The sequence below is a fragment of the Kwoniella pini genome, chromosome 1 (assembly GCF_000512605.2).
Source record: "Kwoniella pini CBS 10737 chromosome 1, complete sequence".
Taxonomy (NCBI): domain Eukaryota; kingdom Fungi; phylum Basidiomycota; class Tremellomycetes; order Tremellales; family Cryptococcaceae; genus Kwoniella; species Kwoniella pini.
In genome coordinates this window covers 2,386,407-2,404,783 of record NC_091716.1, presented here as the reverse complement: position 1 = coordinate 2,404,783, position 18,377 = coordinate 2,386,407, and the positions used below count along the sequence as shown (strand labels likewise).

General features: G+C 39.0%; 5 protein-coding genes across 5 annotated transcripts; 2 read left to right on the top strand and 3 right to left on the bottom strand.

The window, feature by feature from the left end:
* Positions 1-529: 529 nt before the first annotated feature.
* I206_100911 (uncharacterized protein) lies at positions 530-2,435 on the top strand (the record flags this gene model as incomplete). The annotated part of the gene is made up of 7 exons (XM_019152195.1): positions 530-577; positions 645-691; positions 770-825; positions 903-1,165; positions 1,231-1,382; positions 1,491-2,206; positions 2,323-2,435. 7 exons carry the CDS (start codon positions 530-532, stop codon positions 2,433-2,435), a joined length of 1,395 nt encoding a protein of 464 aa, XP_019014333.1.
* Positions 2,436-2,910: 475 nt separating this feature from the next.
* Positions 2,911-4,524, bottom strand: I206_100910 (transaldolase; the record flags this gene model as incomplete). Its single annotated transcript, XM_019152196.1, has 9 exons — positions 2,911-3,112; positions 3,182-3,316; positions 3,392-3,480; positions 3,536-3,623; positions 3,694-3,832; positions 3,936-4,060; positions 4,151-4,225; positions 4,302-4,391; positions 4,496-4,524. The coding sequence occupies 9 exons, from the start codon at positions 4,522-4,524 to the stop codon at positions 2,911-2,913; spliced, it is 972 nt and encodes a 323-aa protein (XP_019014334.1).
* Positions 4,525-6,854: 2,330 nt separating this feature from the next.
* On the top strand, positions 6,855-8,890 carry I206_100909 (uncharacterized protein; the record flags this gene model as incomplete). Its single annotated transcript, XM_019152197.1, has 2 exons — positions 6,855-6,933; positions 6,996-8,890. The coding sequence occupies 2 exons, from the start codon at positions 6,855-6,857 to the stop codon at positions 8,888-8,890; spliced, it is 1,974 nt and encodes a 657-aa protein (XP_019014335.1).
* A 984-nt stretch (positions 8,891-9,874) lies between these two features.
* I206_100908 (uncharacterized protein) lies at positions 9,875-12,734 on the bottom strand (the record flags this gene model as incomplete). Its single annotated transcript, XM_019152198.1, has 3 exons — positions 9,875-10,448; positions 10,512-12,161; positions 12,253-12,734. The coding sequence occupies 3 exons, from the start codon at positions 12,732-12,734 to the stop codon at positions 9,875-9,877; spliced, it is 2,706 nt and encodes a 901-aa protein (XP_019014336.1).
* Positions 12,735-14,286: 1,552 nt separating this feature from the next.
* On the bottom strand, positions 14,287-18,050 carry I206_100907 (uncharacterized protein; the record flags this gene model as incomplete). Its single annotated transcript, XM_070202293.1, has 11 exons — positions 14,287-14,500; positions 14,568-14,874; positions 14,930-15,140; positions 15,199-15,437; positions 15,507-16,062; positions 16,120-16,186; positions 16,253-16,533; positions 16,593-16,724; positions 16,788-17,018; positions 17,077-17,388; positions 17,811-18,050. The coding sequence occupies 11 exons, from the start codon at positions 18,048-18,050 to the stop codon at positions 14,287-14,289; spliced, it is 2,790 nt and encodes a 929-aa protein (XP_070058394.1).
* Positions 18,051-18,377: the final 327 nt, after the last annotated feature.

The following is an 18,377-nucleotide window of genomic DNA, read 5'->3' as shown; positions in this document are numbered from 1 at the left end:
TACTCCGTGCAAGATACAGTTGTTTCTAGTTAAATACCTCGAAAGGCAATCGTAGATTATAATATAATGTACAGCGGATTTCATTTTCTCATTGGTGCAGTCATATATCATGTCGTTATACCTCGATGTATATCTTGAGTAGACTGAAGATACATCTCGAAGGGGATTTTGAGCCCATGTACTACTCAACCGTTACATTTCCTGAATTCTCCTTTTTTCCTCTGATGAAGGAAAATCATAATCTCCGCTTGACTTATCTGTCTCTCCTACTTCAGCTCCCGATTTGGGACTAGATATCGAGTGTCAAATGTGAATGCACAATCTCACTCCTCGCATGAGCTGAGATTATCGTATTTCTAGTCACGTGAAAATACCGTTCCTCCTCCACCTTTAGAGATTGTTTGTAAAGTTGGAATTTACATAACCGAGTCATAGTGGAATGTTTACAATTGTGAGGTTTATTCTGCTGCTTAAATTATTTAAAATACAAGCCTTGAACAGATTCTACTATAATCACGAAGCACTCACCATGCCTGATCACAAACAGCCCATAGTGGGCATAATTGGTATGGGAGATGTAAGTAAACTTTCCTTTTTTCTTTTGGCTCGAATGACCAAAGCTTATTGATGACCTTGCGTATCAGATGGGTAGAATGTATGCAAAGCGTTTGAAAGCCGGTGGTATAAATACGTGAGCGTAGGTTCCGTAAGGTGATCAATAAGATGATTGGGTTATTGATTTCATACACTTGCGACCTTAAATAAGCAGAATATACGTTTGTGATAAACCAGAATTATTCAATTCATTGATAGAGGAATTCGAAGGTGAGAACATCTTAAATTGATTTTACTGCTCATGAGAGAAGAAAGTTCAAGCTGATTGAAAGCTTCATGATGTGTAGGAACCGGTATAATACCTTTATTAAATGGTCATCAAGTATCAAGAATATCAGATTTTATTATTTACTCAGTTGAAGCAGCGGTTTTACCTCATGTAGTAAAAGAATATGGACCTTCAACTAAAATTGGAGCAGTTGTAGCTGGACAAACTAGTGTAAAAGCTCCAGAAAAAGAAGCTTTTGAAAGATATTTACCAGAAGATGTTGGTATAACTAGTGTACATAGTTTACATGGACCAAGTGTAACGACAGAAGGTCAACCTTTGGTAAGTACAATATTCGCGACTCCATAAGTTGGATCATAATTTGATATATGAAATTCATGTTTTAGATTATAATACATCATAGAGGACCAAAATCAAATGTTAAAATGGTTGAAGATATATTTAGATCTTTTAAAAGTAGATACGTTTATTTAAGTTATGAAGAACATGATTCTGTAACTGCTAATACTCAAGCAGTCACTCATGCTGCTTTTTTAAGGTGAGTTCTTCATAGTCCTGGAACATAGTGCTCCTTAATATTTAAATGATTTCTCTTCAAAAAGTCTTTCGGATGTTGAACGTAGCGCTAATTTCGATTGATATTTAGTATGGGAACAGCTTGGAGAAATTCAGCTTCATATCCATGGGAAACAACAAGATACGTTTCTGGAATAGAAGTTGTAAAAGTTAATATTACTTTACGTATTTATTCTGCAAAATGGCACGTTTATGCTGGATTAGCATTATTAAATCCTGATGCACAAATTCAAATTCAACAATATTCAAAATCAGTTACAGAATTATTTAAATTAATGGTTGAAAATAAAAAAAAAGAATTAGAAGAAAGAGTTTGGGAATCAAGAGAAAAAGTTTTTGGTTGGAAAAAAAATCAAGAACCTGAACCATCTTCTTCTTCTTCTAATAAAAATATTAGAGATCCAATTTTATTAAGTGAAGATATTTTAGATCAATTCAGTTTAGGTTCAAAATCATCTTCTAATACAAATTCAAATATAAATATAAATTCAAGTCCAAATTCTCATTTAAGTTTATTAGCAATGGTTGATTGTTGGAGTAAATTAAATATTAGACCATATGAACATTTGATTGTTGCAGGTACACCTGTTTTTATGCTTTGGATTGGTGTTGCAGAATATTTATTTCGTCAACCTATTTTATTATCTTCTGCAATTAATGCTGCTTTACAAGATAAAATTCATCGTACAGATGATATTGAATTTGTTGTTGCTGCAAGAGGTTGGAGTGAATGTGTTAGTTTTGGTAATTTTGATTTATATAAAAAAAGATTTGAAGAAACTTCTAGTGAGTAAATCTTTTTTTCAAAGGATAAAAAATGTTTCACTTTTATCTGAATATAAAATGTCAAGGAGGTTTCATTGTGTATATATATATAGAGCTGATAATTAAATTATTCTTAGATTTCTTTTCACCTCGTTTCGAAGAAGCTACTAAACTTGGAGGAAGAATGATAAAAGCAATACAAGATTTACAGGCTGGCAAGCCAACCTCAGGTCAATCAAACGTACAATGAATTATTATATAATGTATATCTAATATGTATATAAATGAAAACACTCTATCAATTTCAATTCTTGCCTTTCTGAAACCTAATTTACGTTAAAACTCAAAGTCTTGCCATCGAATCCTATATATTGTTATATCCACGGTCATTGATCTAATAAGAACAGTCTTTCACCAATTACTCAAATCGACATATCTGCCTTGGATCTTCGGTTTTGGATAATCTACCCCAATGTCAAACAAAGGTATCACCAAAAACCGTGTGCTTACGGCCAATCCTCATTTCCATACCCTCATGAGGGAGTCTGAAGATGTATATGTGTTCATTCAAATTCAGCCGCCAAAACTCATAATTCATGAAGAGTATCTTTGTAGGCCAACGTTATACTCTATTGAACGAAAGCAAAGAGAAAAAGAATGCATTGGTTGATACTTTACGTTAATTACATAATCCGCTTAACCACTAAACAAGGGGTACGAATAGCTTATTCAAGCTTGGCTTTGATAAGGTCTTTAAGGGTTTGTCCATCTTTAGCGAAACCTCTGATACCTTCGTGAAGTTTCTCAAAGGCCATTTGATCTTCAAAGAGAGCCCATTTGAATTTAAGTTCGTCATTGAGGTAAGAAACTTTCTCAATTGGAGCAGAGTCGGCATCTTTAGCATCAAGTTTCTTAGGGACGGGATCGCTAAAAGGTTGAATCATAAGATTAGTTTTATGCTAAACCAATTTATTATAAGAGGAGAGATTCGCTTACTTGGATTTGGCCAATTCTTCCAAAAGTTTAGGAGCGATGGTCAAGTAATCACATCCAGCAAGAGCAGTAATTTCACCGATGTTTCGGAAAGAAGCACCCATGACGATGGTCTTGTATCCGTGTTGCTTGTAGTAGCTAGCAGTACGAGATTTATCAGTTGGTTGCATCTGAGAAGATGCTTTGATGATATCTCAAAAGCCAATTACTCACTTGAAGATCTTTTGAACAGACTTGACTCCGGGGTCGGTCTCAGAGTTGTAGGTAGTGTCAGGGTTGGCCTTCTTGTACCAATCAAGAATCTGAAAATGCTGTATGAGCACTGAGATAACATTAAAGGGCAAAATGTTGACTCACTCGTCCAACGAAAGGTGAGATGAGGGTAACACCAGCTTCAGCGGCAGCGACGGCTTGACCGAAACCGAAAAGGAGGGTAAGATTACAGCTAAATCACAGTAAGCACAATCAGTCAATTTATACCCATTGCTACTGAGACTGGAATGACAATGACGCACTGGATACCCTCTTCCTCGAGCTTCTTGGCGGCTTGGATACCTTCATATGTGGAAGCAATCTTGATCAAAACTCGGTCGGAGCTGATACCTTGCTCCTTGTAAAGAGCGATGATTTGGTGAGCTTTATTGATGGTGGCTTCTGCAGAGGTCGAAGTACAAGATTTGTTAGTGGACAATTCGATGGAGTTACTATCGCTGGACCTGATGTGAATTTTATGAAAGAGGATAGAGAAACAACTTACGGGTGTCGAAGGAGAATTTGGCATCAACTTCGGTGGAAACTCTACCTGGGATGATCTTGAGGATTTCAGAACCGAATTCAACGAGAAGTCGATCAAGAGCATTCTCAGCTTGGGTATCGATATCACTAAAAGCCGTAGAGAAGAGTTGTGAGTTCTAGTTTTTATAGTCCCAGCGAAGCAAATGGAAAAGGATAGAAAATTGATAAATAACTCACCCTCCCTTCTTCTTAGCGTACTCTACAGCTGGGTCGATGAGCTTAGCGTACTTCTCGAGCTTGGTAGCGGCAAGACTATTCACATTTCCCAACCTTTATTAGCCTCTGCGGATTCTTTACGCCGAGTAGAAGATGACAAAGCTGAACTTACATGAGGGAAGGGTTGGTAGTAGCATCTTGGGGTTTGAATGCATCGATAGATCCGAAATCTCCAGTGTCAGATACGACAACGGTACCGGTGCTATCATCAAGAAGGAAAGAAACGTTTATTTAGTTTTTGCCGTCGAATAAATTGGAAGTATCTTGTCGAAGTGGTTGAGAGGTATGGAATAACGTGGAACTTACGCTTTGAGGGCGTCAAGAGCGTTGGTCATTTTAACTGTACTTGTTTACTTCTTTTGTAGATAGGAAAAAGTATGGGAAATTTATTATTGTTGTTCTTGAAAGAAATGTAGAGAACGAAAACAAAAGTAAGCTTTGTTGAAAAAAGTCAGAAAGTTAACTTTACGTTTGGGGGATATGTTGTCGGTGGATAATGGTGTGACTAGTAAGTAATATGGAATAATTCATCATAATGACGGAACTCGCCTCTTGCCCTGAACCCCCACATATAGAAAACACCGATAACTGACGGACGGACTTACGGACCGACGTCTCCCGGCTGTGGCATTATTATTATCAATTTATGCGAATATATTTGCATTCATTTTTTGAATTTTGAACAAGTGATAACCGCTTTTTCAACATGCTAAATGAAATGTGATAAAAGTGGATTGCATAAGTAAAGTGTAAGCCGAAGTTCGTACATCGTCCAGATGCTCCTTCAATGCTGAGTTTTAGTCATATAGCCGCACGAATGTATTGCATGCCGGGCAAATTTGATATTATCTGCATAGCGGGCTCACATTTGGGCGGTCTTGAATGTTGAATCTGTGACGTGAAGATATATATGTGCATTCATTGATCGTTAGTCCCAACCAAGGATTAATGATCTTAGCGGTCTTAAAGCAACGTCCACTCTAAAAGATTCGTATACCTACTAACCATAGCGTCGATCATTCTGAATGATCTGCCGAAAGGGTCTTCTCCGCTCGGAACCTTACAATCTCGAGACCAGAATAGATCTCCGTAATTCTGCAAGATCATGAAGAGCGGACATCAAAATCCATTCAATAATAGAACAAATCGCCACATGTGGATCAGCTCTTGTTCAAACTGGTAAATCCGAGTAAGCACATAGAAGTGAAACGGGATCAGTTGAATTCCAAGATACCCTCGTTTCATTTCCACGTGGTTAGATCCAGGCCCGGGTCTCCCAAGGCACTCAATACTGGCTATGGTCGACTTTGACTTTTTAGGCAAGCTTAAAGTACCTATGCTAGCAGACTTGCTACGACCAGATGAGCAAATATACTGGAATAACACATGTTACATTTTGCATGACATACTAGTCAGTAGCATAGCATGTCCACTATGTATTTCCGCAAAGTCGCTATGAAGTAAAAAGGTATGAACATGATGTCAACGGTTAACTAACTGATAAAACATATCAACCGCCACGAACGAAGTGATTTCCCTGTCAAATCTGTATGTTTCGGTAGAAGAGGAGAGAAAGAGTGAAAAATGAAAAAGGGGTTTTGAAGTAAACAACTTGCGTGTGGGTTGTACGTAAAACAATGAAAACATTAAATACAACAATAGACGGGTTAAAACAAATAAACCATTTTTAGGGTCCTTTGCACATTTTTTATGCACTAAGCCTAAGCAAAATGTAACAAACATCACAAAATCAACATATTCATACCTAATGCTATGCTGCTAATGTCTGTCAGATGGGAATTGAGATGTATCTGCTCCATCTTCAAGTTTTTAACATCGTCTTGGTTGCATCCTTATTCATTCTATAATCATCGTTCATTGTCATTATAGGTGCACAGATCAATATCTCCACACCTCACTACGACATCAACCTTTTAGAAGGAAAGGAATCGACTAAATTTTGAAACAATAACAACACAGCCCAACGCACAGATCGCTCTTTTCCCACTAAATCATTAGCCAGCAACAAAATACATACTCACTCTTCAACCTCCTCCAATCACTCAACCACTCATACTCTGATTCTCAATATACAATATACTGTATCCCACTCTCATATCCGCCAGTGGATCGATTCATCTACAACTTCCACACGTTCTGAGACGAAACACACCTCGTCATTCTTCCTTTCTTCAATATCAATCAATTATTTAACACAAGTCATTCCTTTGATCACCTTGCCAACTCTCATTCGACCACCTTCACTTAGGGGATAGTCATTTAGTTCATATTAAACAACACTTGGAACAGGATTTCCGGAAATCCATCTTATACAACAACACACACCTTTCGCAGGATAACAGGATTAGTCTCGATTTTATCCCGCCCAGTCGATTTGGTAAGTTACATTCTGTCTCACATTTGTTTACATGTTCCACTACCAGATCAATTCAGCCACATTCCTAATTATACTTTCATCGCTCCTCGCTGAGTTCCATACTTGACCCTATTCTCATGATCATCTTGCTGACTCCTTGACTTGTCACTATTCCTGCTTCGCCTACATCATTTCTCCCCAACGCACATACCTCTTTTCTCCTTTCTTCCGTATTATAGCCTTTTTACGCATCAATCCTTACCATTCTCAACTAGATTTACAAGTACAATGGGCCTGCCCTCTTTTGCCGGACGAGTAGGACTCGCTGGAGGTCACTCTCACGCTACTCGAGGTCATCAAAAACGAGGTATGTCGTATCAGCTCAAGAACAGCTTTTTGCTGCAAAGTAAGCTGACGAGATATCTATAGCTTGTAACCTCGCAAATGGTGATCTATATGTTTACCCCAAATCTACCGACAAAGTCGATGCCACTCAACCAGTAACTTTCAAGTGGGATACATCATGTGCTATCGACTCCGAACAAATTACTCTTAGTTTATACGGATCAACAGGTTTAGTCAGACAATGGGGAAACAAGGATTACTCTGATGGATCATTGACCGTCAACCTTTTACCTAAATACTGGAATGACACCGAAACCGCCCAACTGCAAATGAACATTGTAGCTAGTGGAGTAGAAGATTGGATGTCCAACACTCCAGCTGGACCAGTCTTCACAGTTAGCTACCCCGCTTCAGCCATGTTCTCCACTACAACCGCCAACGGTCAAGTCAAGACTTCAACCGCTGCTGCTGCTGCTACTCAATCGAAAGACGCTGTCTTTCAGGATGTTTCATCTACCAACTCTTCCGACAAGTCTAAGATCTCAAAGGGGGCTATCGCGGCTGCTGTCATCGTACCCCTTATTGTGGTCGCTGTCTTGATCGCTGTAGCTGTCAAGTTCTGGAGAAACAGAGAAAACGAGAAGAGAAAGAGATGGTCACAAGCTTTATCCACTCACTCCAACCTCGAATGGGAAAAAGGCGCTTTACCAGGAGAGAAACCAAGATCTATCCTTGGAAGGCCTTCTATGGGTGGACGACCCTCTATTGGAGGTGAAAGACCAAGCATGTCAACTTACGGTGGATCAGCCAGACCAACTTCTTCCGTCTTTGCCGTTGAAAACAACATGGCTGGTGCAGGCGCTGCAGGTTCTCACTTCCAGCGACCTGACTTGGCTTCTCTTCGAACCCACTCAGCTGAGAATGTTAATCCTAGAAGCTCTTTGGCAATGCCAGATGGAAATGTTAGACAATCTCGAATCTCCTTTGCTGAATCCGCTCGACCAGACAGACGATCTCGATTATCTTTCGGTGGTGACATCCGACCAAACGTTCACTCTGGTATCTTCAAGAATCCTGGTGCTTCTAGATCTGCTCATGAACTCAACTCTACTCCTACCAATAGACGATCAGCCGCTTACGCTACCGGATCAGCTATTGAAGATGATGATGAAATTCAAATATCCCCTTCGCAAATGCAAGGTCCCCACGGATTTGATCAAACTGATATGAAGAAAGTAGGAAAAGGTACTCGAACCGGTAGAAGATCTTTCATGTCTCTCGGCGGTGGTGATAAGCGAAGAGAATCGACCGCTTCTGCTTTATCCGTCGATGACTTTAAGTCTGCCGCTAGTGCTCGAGGAAGTGTTGACGAGTTAAGAGATATGGAAGCTGTCATGTTGATGAGAAGATCTATGATATCTCAAGCTTCAGGTCAACGATCCCCTAACCCAGCAACTATGGATAACAATGACGTGGAAGCTTTAGACAATGTCCCTTCTTCACCTTTACCACCTTCAGCTCCATCTCCTATTGCCGGTTCTTCAACAGTCGCTTATGGTCCTGATCAAATGCTGGCTGTATACGCTGCCAGAGGAAAAGTTTCACCTTCCGTAACTCCATCAACTCCAACTTTCGGTACTGCTCCAACGGCTCAAAACTTGCCTGCTCCTAAACCAGTAGCTACTCGACAAAATAGTGGAGGAATGAGATTATTCGGTAAGAAGAATTTATCGGAAGATTCAACTTCCGAGAATGCTCCAGCTGCTCCCGCTCCAGGGGACATGCGATCTTTCGTTCACCTGAATAACGGAACTGTTTCATCAGCCATTATTGATGCTCTTCCCGCTCCTGGTCCAAGAGGAGTAACGAGTCCTACAGGTGAAAGATTAGGTGCTCCATCAGGACAAGGTAGAGTTAGTGGAATGAGCGATGGAAGTAGGTATAGTCAAGCAGAAGAAGATATTGGAGAAGCTCAATAATGACATTCTTGATAAAAGGCAATTCATAAATTGGGTAAACAATTTTCTGTATATCTATCTTTATTCATATTAATTACTGTATTTGTTCTGTTTCTCACAAGCTTGATTCGTGCGTTTCAAAGAAGCCAACCAAAGGACAATTTCAACTCTTAGTTTGTTTTTTTACCTTTTCATATGTCTATATAATTCAATTTATTATCCTTATATTCAGTTAGTTGATTTTCTTTTTTTACTTGTTTTTCTTATTATGTTTTATTTTCTTTTGGGTTGTTTGAATCGCTTGCTAGACAAGTAATATTTTCTCTTTGAATGAATCTTGTGATTATCCGTGTTGATGCGTTCGATCTGTGCTTCATCAAGCTCCTTCTCAAAAAGAGTTGAAACGAAACATAGATAAATATGAAATTACATATCCATTTCAAGTCAAACTAATTTTGAAATTGACGTTTTAAGATATTCGATAATTTTAATTTTTATAAGTTCTGGAGAGCATTTTTAATATTCACCGAATTAATGAGTTGAATAGAAATATTAGGTGGATAATGTATATATATTTTGATAATGTGAAATTGCTGAAATTTTTTCTTCTTGAAGTGAAGCTCGATGCTTAATAGGACTTGTGAGTATTTTTTCTTTAAATGATATTACATATGAGAAAAAGTATATACATGCATCATGTGGAAATCTTTTCAAACATTTAAACTCCTACCAACCCTTCTTCCATATATGCAATAAATATTTGATTATATGCTTTAAAGCCAAATTCGCTTTAAAAATCCATTAAAATCAAATTATTCATTTTAATTTACCTTTTTCATGGAATATATTTATGTAATTATAAAATGTAAAAATGTAAAATGAAAAAATAAATATATCAACAAATATCAAAAATATTTACTATTTAATAACAATTATATGTTAATACAATACAAAACAATACAATACAATTTTTTGAAAAACAACACTTTTAAAAACTAATTTTATTTATTCCCTAGCAGTTGAAAGTTCAAATCTACTACCACTACCTAAATTTTGAGTATTTAAACCATTTCCAAATCCCATACCTAAAATTCCTTTTCCCTTTGATCCTAATCCTAATCCTGATCCAACTCCAACATTTAAATTTGATTTCATACCATTATTTTGATCTTTCTTTATAATATAATTCATACCTTTAATTTCATCTTCATTTAAAATTTTAGGATTAATTCTTCCAACAAGATTACCACCACCTCCTAAACCGAATGAAGAAAAATTCGATCGAGTTTGACTATTTTCAAAATCAGAAATCTTTGATATTTGTTTCCCTTCTTTTACTTTCTCTTCTTCTTCTTCCTCTTCTTCATTATCTTCATCCGTATCTTGGTCATTTGAAGAATTATCTTCATCTCCCTGTTTGGATTGATTAGATTTTCTTTTCTTTCCACATTTAATAGGTTTAAGAGTTTTCTCTTTATTATGTTTTCCTGGACCTCTTCGTCGAAGTATAGCTTCATATATACATGAATCTTCTCCTCTCCTATCACAATGGAAACATTTTGGTTTTTCACCATTACATCTGAATCAAGAAATTGGAACAATTAGCTAAGCATAAAATCCATTACAAAAATAATAAACTCACTTTAATTTCTTCGCTCGACAATTGTTACAAGCTATTATAGTTTTGTCGATCAGTGGTTTTTGAGATTGATCTTGAGCTGAAGACTGGGTCGTTTCAGATGACCCGTCATGGAAAGGCTGTACATCTTGACCTGGTTTCTTCTCCTCATTGTGCGAAGTCTTACGTTTCTTTTTCCGCCCGTTGAAATGTTCTTCTGTTTCATCATTTACTTTAACTTTTTCTTTTTCATCTTTCGTAGCTTTCTCTTTCTTGGCCTTGCCTTTAAAAGCCGGATCACCCTTGTTTATCGAAGTTGAGAATGAGAACTTTGTCCCCTTTGCAGTCGGGGTGAGATTGCTACTCGATGCTTTGAGAGGATTTGTAATTTTCTTAACCAATCCAGGATTACTTTGAGGTGTCGATTGATTGGACCCTTTGTCGAAGCTATTATCTCTTTTAACTCGGATTTTCAATACAGGTGGTAAATCCTCCTCGGCTGAGGTTGTCGCACTCATACGAGACGAAAATGGTTGCGAGTATGAAGGGGGGTTGGAGACGTTGGACGGATTTTCTGTCCAGCCTGTGATGACTTGTTTTCTTGGAGGCGGAGGAGCAGCAAAAGATGCGATTGGTGATTTGGAGGACCTAACGGATGTAGGAGCAGAAGCGGGGTGAGGAGTCAGAAGAGGATTAGGCGAAGAGGAATGGGTCGAAGGTGTTGCGGATGTGCGTTGAGGTTGAGAATGAGGGTAAGCTATTGGCAGGAAGTCAGATTGCATGTGAAGCTGATTTGAAGGAGGAGCGTAAATCGAAGCGTCACCTTGAGATGAGGTTGGACTTCTTTGTCTGTTGTAGTATTGGATAGGATCAGGTAGAGGTGCAACGAGATCAGGCTGTATCTGAGTTTGTGACCAATCCGACAGATGTTTTTCGATTGCCAAAGGATCGAAAGCCGGATGTTGTTGATAAGCATATGTGGGTGATTGTCGACTGCCTCCCGGTTGAGCTAGTTGGATGTACGGCGTGTTAGGAATTGTCCCTGACGATGTCATTGGAGACATGGACGAGATATCCCCCTGAGGAGGTTGAGGCGATACACTATAGCCGCTCACACCTTGCATCCATGGGGACTGGACTGCAGAGACCGTCGAAGACGCGTCAACTGCTCTAGATGGGTCACCATAAGGAGAAGAGATGTAAGGTGTGGGTATACTTGGACTTGTTGTCGAATGTAGCGAAGAAGCAGATGCAATTGGTACAGGTTGTGGAAGAGGTGGTGGCGGCATGTCCATTTCCATGAACCTGTTCGGAGTGATGAATCCAGTTTGAATCGGAGCATTGATGGGATTTGCAACATGCTGAGATGATTTTGCTGTTATCGGTTGAATTGGGATAGGATTCACAGAATTTTGGGGTACGCTGGTGGATAGAAATGTAGGTACAGGATAAGGATTCATTGGATTTGCTTCGTAATTTTGAACTGGAAATTCTGATAGACGATAATCGTATAATTGTGTTGAAGCCGTCGGTATCGAATTTGACATAGACGTAGAATTGACATTCATGCTAGGTGAATTATTCATACCGTTCATCATTGACATTTTGGCCTCCAGTAGTTGCGAAAATCTATCTCCTGTACCGAGATTTATTGCTGGTGCGGCGTAAGCGGTACTAACGGATTCCGATCTATTATTAGTCAACGCGAGTACTTGAATGAAGATCGCGATACATGTTCTCAGCTGCGATGCGAGGTTAGACTCACTCAAAATCCTTATCCTTTTTATCAAGATACGTAGATTCATCCTTATTTGAATTGGTAGACCCTACTAAGGTGGAATTCTCCTTAAATGGGAACCCATATGATATAAAGGTATTCGGATCATACGTTGATGTTGAATTTGTGTTAGTCGTTGTTGGTATCGTTGTAGGTATATTCGAGGAGGATGAAGATGGGAGAGCGGGGTACCAATTCATCCATGCGTTTTGGGAATTAGTGATATATGTACCATTATTCGAAGGTGTAGATGGTATAGCAGATGATGATGATGATGGTGATGACGATGACGGCCAACCTTGAGAATCAGAGTACGACATTTCTTTGATTTGTGTTGTGGTTGATGATGAATAAGGATATGATTGTCTTGGTCGCGACTGCGACTGCGAGATTGAGGATGAGGATGGTGTATTTGACATTGAATCTAGAGTGGACGAACCGGAAGCCGAAGGACCGAAGGGCAAATACATGTTTGACAATGTGATCGTCGACGGCAGACTTCCGAAGGGCAATCAGATATGGTCGAGTCAATTGTCATATAATCTTATGTAGGTTGAATTTAGATGGTCGGCGCGAAAGGAGGGAGGAGGGGGAAAAATGACGTATGTTTATGTTATTGACAATGTTGAGATGTAGTTGTTATTGTATACGATGATGTTGAATAATTATCTGTCTTATTTCGCTGAGGACAGAGCCGGGAATATACACAGTACGTCAAAAGCAAGCAATAAGGATCTATCATAAAGAAATTAACAATTCATGAAGAATGAAATACGCCCCTTCACCGCTTTGACGAGGGAAACACGCCGTTAACTCACTGTGTTAATTATTTTTCAGAATTGAAAATTCTTCATATGTCAAAATCTTCGATATAATGACTGCGAGATCTATGATTTGATTGTCCAAGCGTTTTATGATTTGATTAATGATTGATGTATGAAAATATTGAGCAATCAATCTTCTGCCCTTATTTTTACTTTAAAGAGCTAATTACGGCTGATCCGAATTTTAGTGTGTATATTTAAATTTGTATCTACAATCTCAAACTTCAATCAATGATTGCTTTTACAATTCAAAAAGTCAAATCAATCAATCTTGAATAAGTAGAATATTTAACAAGTTTATAATGAAGAGAATGATTGAAATGGAATCAAGAATTAGACGAATCGGATGCTTTTTTTTTATAATTATTATTTAAAGAATATTGAAAGTATGGTGAGGGTTATTATTTTTTTTTAGTGTATTTTAAGAAAGTGTGGGATATAAGGGTTAAATAATGACATGTTACACAAAAACCTGGTTTTATTTTATTTTTTTTCAATTATTTCCATAAATACCTCGTAAAACCCACAAGGTGAAAAAAGGCGTAAAGAGCGGGTTAATCATTTTAAGGAACTACTATTATTTAAGAAATACTCCGATTACCAATTATTTAGTATCGATCGTCATTTTTATTTTGTTTTCCCCTTTCTTTCTTTACTTGCCATACGCTTTGCATTTTCACTTTGTACTTTACACTTTGCTATCAACAAGATCATACAAATATGTATATTGAAAGTCCAAGTGTTGTGATGATTGAACTACTGAGGTTTCCCAAAGACGCTTGAAAGTACGTACATCATATCTAAGTGGGAAAAAAACAAAAAAACAACGGTGAAACCCCAGTTTCATGTCTCATATATGATAATTCAATAATCGCTACTTTTGTTAATTCCCCCAAGTTAACTATGATGTATTTTATGAGTTGTGGAAAAACAAAAATCAGGAACCGGGTAATACTACAATAATAACGTAATCGCGAAATACTTTTGCCCAAAAAACTAGACTAATCTGCCGGAATGAATTTATACAGATCTCATCAATAAATGTTAGTTCAAGATATACATATGGTAATGAAAAGCTGTTTACCTGTATTATATACAACATACTATAATTGATTCTATACAATCTACAAACCAGCACTATAACGAAATGATAATATATATATATATATATGATTTACAAATGGAAAGTGATAAACCACTATTTCTCTTCCAATTCGCCATCACCACCAAACATTGTATCCAATCCCCCTGCATCGTCTTTCGCAGCTTCGAAAACTTCGAAAGCTGTTTTCTCTCCTTTACTAATTTGTACTTTTCTATCTGCTCCAGATTTACCGAGACCAGCAGACCATCCTTTTTGTCTAGCAAATGCAGCAGGTGAACGGTCAAGCAAAATATCGAGATCAGCATCACTGTTTGGATGATATATCAGCTATCAGATCCGATCCACCATGTTAATCGTAATAGCAGCTGACTTACCTGATAATCTTATCGTCCTTACTAACAACATCAATTTCTTCACCGTCCAACTCCAACAAGGCCTTTGCCATTTCAGCCGTACTTTCAGCTTTTGCCTTTTTACCCAATAAAACTCTTCCATTTTCATCTACAACTCGTCCGAATTTACCTTGAGAAATGACCAGAGCTTCTAATTTCCTCTTAGATCCTGCTTTAGCGAGGATCCTCGTTTCAATAGTATGCGCTGATACCAATCGGAAGATCAGAACGGGTCGGGTTTGCCCTATTCGATGTGCTCGATCTTGCGCTTGAAGATCCATTTGCGGGTCTGTAAGATATAATCAGCTGACATTCTTCTTGCGAATCCACAATAGACAGCTCACTCCAGTCATTATCGAAGAAGATCACCGTATCGGCAGCGACTAAGTTGACACCCAATCCACCGGCTCTTGTTGAGAGCAAGAACAACTTGGTGGCTTCAGGATCATCTCCGCCGTTATTGAATTCGTACATCTGTTCACGACGTGATTCTTGAGATGTCGACCCGTCAATTCGACAAATCTTGTATCCCTTGTGCATGGTAGCCCAATCCTCCTGCGATATTAAAACGTGTCAGCCTATTCCGCAATGATCCAGAGGCAAGCTGACGTACAACGACATCCAGCATCGTGGTGAATTGGGAGAAAAGCAGAACTTTATGTCCTCTAGCGAAGAGTTCCCCTAACAGTCGATTGAGTAACAACATTTTACCACTCGCGTTGACCAGTTCTTGATTCACGATATATTCATTGGTCTCAGGATCTACTGGCCAATCGAACAAGAAAGGATGGGACGATATTTTCCGCAATTGCATGACCATGTTCTGCAGTCGCATGTTGTTTACGCTTTTCGCTGTGATCAAGTCGATGGTCAGCTATTGCCAATCCGCCATATGGAGAATCCATCCGACCTCCAACTCACTGGCTTGCGATAATGCCCATTCTTTCCCTATCTCAGCAGCGGATTTTTCCTTCACACCACTAGGCTCGTCCACTTTGACTCCATTCTCGAGATCTCTGATAAATTTGGAATCGTTTTCTTCAATTTTGTAATTCACCCTATCCTTCTTTCTGGATGCTCTAACAGCTGAATTTTCCTCCTCCGCTATGGGTGGTTCCTCATCTTGGGCGGGCTCATCCGCGTTTCCACCTGACTTCTTGTCAATCAAGAATTGTCTGATTGATCTAGAAGCGATAGCTTGATAGATATCTTTTTGCTGCTGAGTCAACGGAGCGTATAGTAGGTATTCTTTCTTTGGTGGTAAGTCCTTTTCGACATCCACTTTCAACCTTCGGAGTAAGAATGGTTTCAGGATAGCGTGTAATGAGGATACGACCGATGTTTTATTCAATAGACCCTCGGTAGTGGTACCGTTGTTCATTTCATCAAAGTTGAACCATTGCTGGAATGAATCCAGATCATCGAAGATATCTGGCAAGATGAAATTCAATAGGGACCATAATTCCGCAAGATTGTTCTAGAGAAAGGAGGCACGCATCAGCCATCGCCTCACAGCCCACCATAAATGACTCACATGCAGTGGTGTACCAGTCAGAATCATCCGATTGGCACTAGTATAAGACTTCAATTCTCGAATGAGTCTAAGTAATGGTCTCATAGTCAGCTGATATCCCCGCAGCTCATAACCGTTCAGGCAGCTGACTCACTTGCAGTCCAGGTTTTTCAATCTATGACCCTCATCAACAACGATGAATTTCCACAACAATCCACTCAGGAACTGCTTATCCCTCATGGCAATCTCGAAAGTTGTGATGACAATTGGAAAAGTCGAAGTATCATTTTGACCAGGTCTAAGTGCTGATCCAGTCGATTTCCTTGCTCCTCGTTTACCAGTTTTGAGTCCACCAACGCCAGCTGAAGAAGGCGGCGAAAGACGTGTTTTTCGCATCTCCGCACGATACTCGGGTGTACCGTGATACATCAGAACCTACAATAATTGGACGTTAGCTCACACCTGTACCAGACTTGATTATATGTGCAGCTCACTGGTATCGTTGGCGTGAATTTCTCGAATTCCATGCACCAATTGTTCAGTACTGATAGCGGACAAACGATTAAGAATGGACCCCATGTCCCCTTCGCTCGTAAATGTGCAAGGAAGGATATTGTTTGAAGTGTCTATCGGAAGTTGTTTTAGTTTAGCAGTCTCCTCTAAGTCGGACGAGTGTGATTAAGGCTTACCTTTCCCAAGCCCATCTCATCGGCCAGAATACCGTTCAAGCCATTCTCGTAGAGCGATATCATCCATTGTACCCCTGCTAATTGATAGTCTCGTAACTTGGCACCAGTGACAAGCTCGGGTTGTTTGAAAGAATATTGAATATCTGCCTCTGCTTCGACTTCTTCGCCGTTCGTTTCTGCACCATTGGCCTCGTCCGTGTTTATTGTCGTGTTCTCGCCGTTAACATCAGGCTGTACCCATCTCGTCAGCCCAATTGATCTCACCCAGAGACTGCAAAAGCTGACTGACCTTTGTGTCCTCATCCTCATCTTCTACTTTGACCCGCTTTTCACCTCTTCCACCTTCACTCCGCCTTTTCCTCTTATTTCCGGTAGCTTCTGTCGATTCTTCTTCGACCTTCACCTTCTTATCCCGCATACCGCCTCTTCCAGACGGCTGAGACTCTTCCGCTCTCTTCTCTTTGTTTGCTTTTCTCACCTCAGCTCGTTGTTCGGCTTTACGCTTTTCTATTTGTTGACGCTCCATTCGCTCTCCAATGATTTTGGCATAAATAGTTGATTTGTCCAGCAAGAATGATAGCCGCGAAGCCCGGGCAGCAGCCTGATATTGAGCATCGTTACCATTAAGGTGCAAGGGTGGTAGTCGTGATTCAGAATCAGGTGGTGAGGGATACATATTTGAGTGAAATGTATTTGATGGTATTTGATGTATAAATTATGTAGAGATGGGGAAGAGTAATGTGTTGAGTATTCATTGTATATGTATGGTATATTAGTGATGAAAGGATGAATAAAAGATGAGTACACAAAGGAGGTCAGCTTCCATACTACGCTTACTTCTGAGCTGACGAGAAAAACAAGCCGAAACTCGAACCAAACAAATGTCATATTATCCTGGGCTGTGCTGTGTACATGTATGTGTGTATCTTCCCAAGGAACAGACGCAAAAATGTTTCGAATTCAATTTGCATCGCCGTTCTTAAATACCAACTCATTGATATGCATGAAAGGACTAAAGCTCACCTGTGGATCCGTTTCATCTTCCTCTTTGATGTCTTCAATTAATTCTTCCGTACTGACTTTCTCTTCTCCTGGAGTTTTTACTTCTTCCCCATTTGATATGATTGGTTTTTGATCATTTGGACCTGGTGAAGCTGTCCTAGGAGAAACAGGCATAGAATTCGTTACTGATGTAGCGGCTGTATGTGATAAAGATGGAATATTATCGGAAGATGATGATTTCGTTGAAGTTGAAGGTGCCATGTGTGACTTTTAGGATATATTTAGTACGTGTAAAAGAGGTAATGTTTTCGAGACAATCTATGTATGAATGTATAATAAAGTAACTATCTATATGATATTCTTGATATATGAAGATTAAGTGTTTGAAATGATAATGATGTCAATTTAACTTTTCTTTTTCTTTTGGGTAATCGATAATTAAATAAATGATTGATATCTCGATCGCGACGAATACAAAGTTGAGCACCACACTACTTTAAGGAACATTGAGTTGACTCATCAAAAAGACGCGTCCAGTTTTACGATATATAAATTATTTATTTAAGATACCCCCTTTTTATTTCAGTA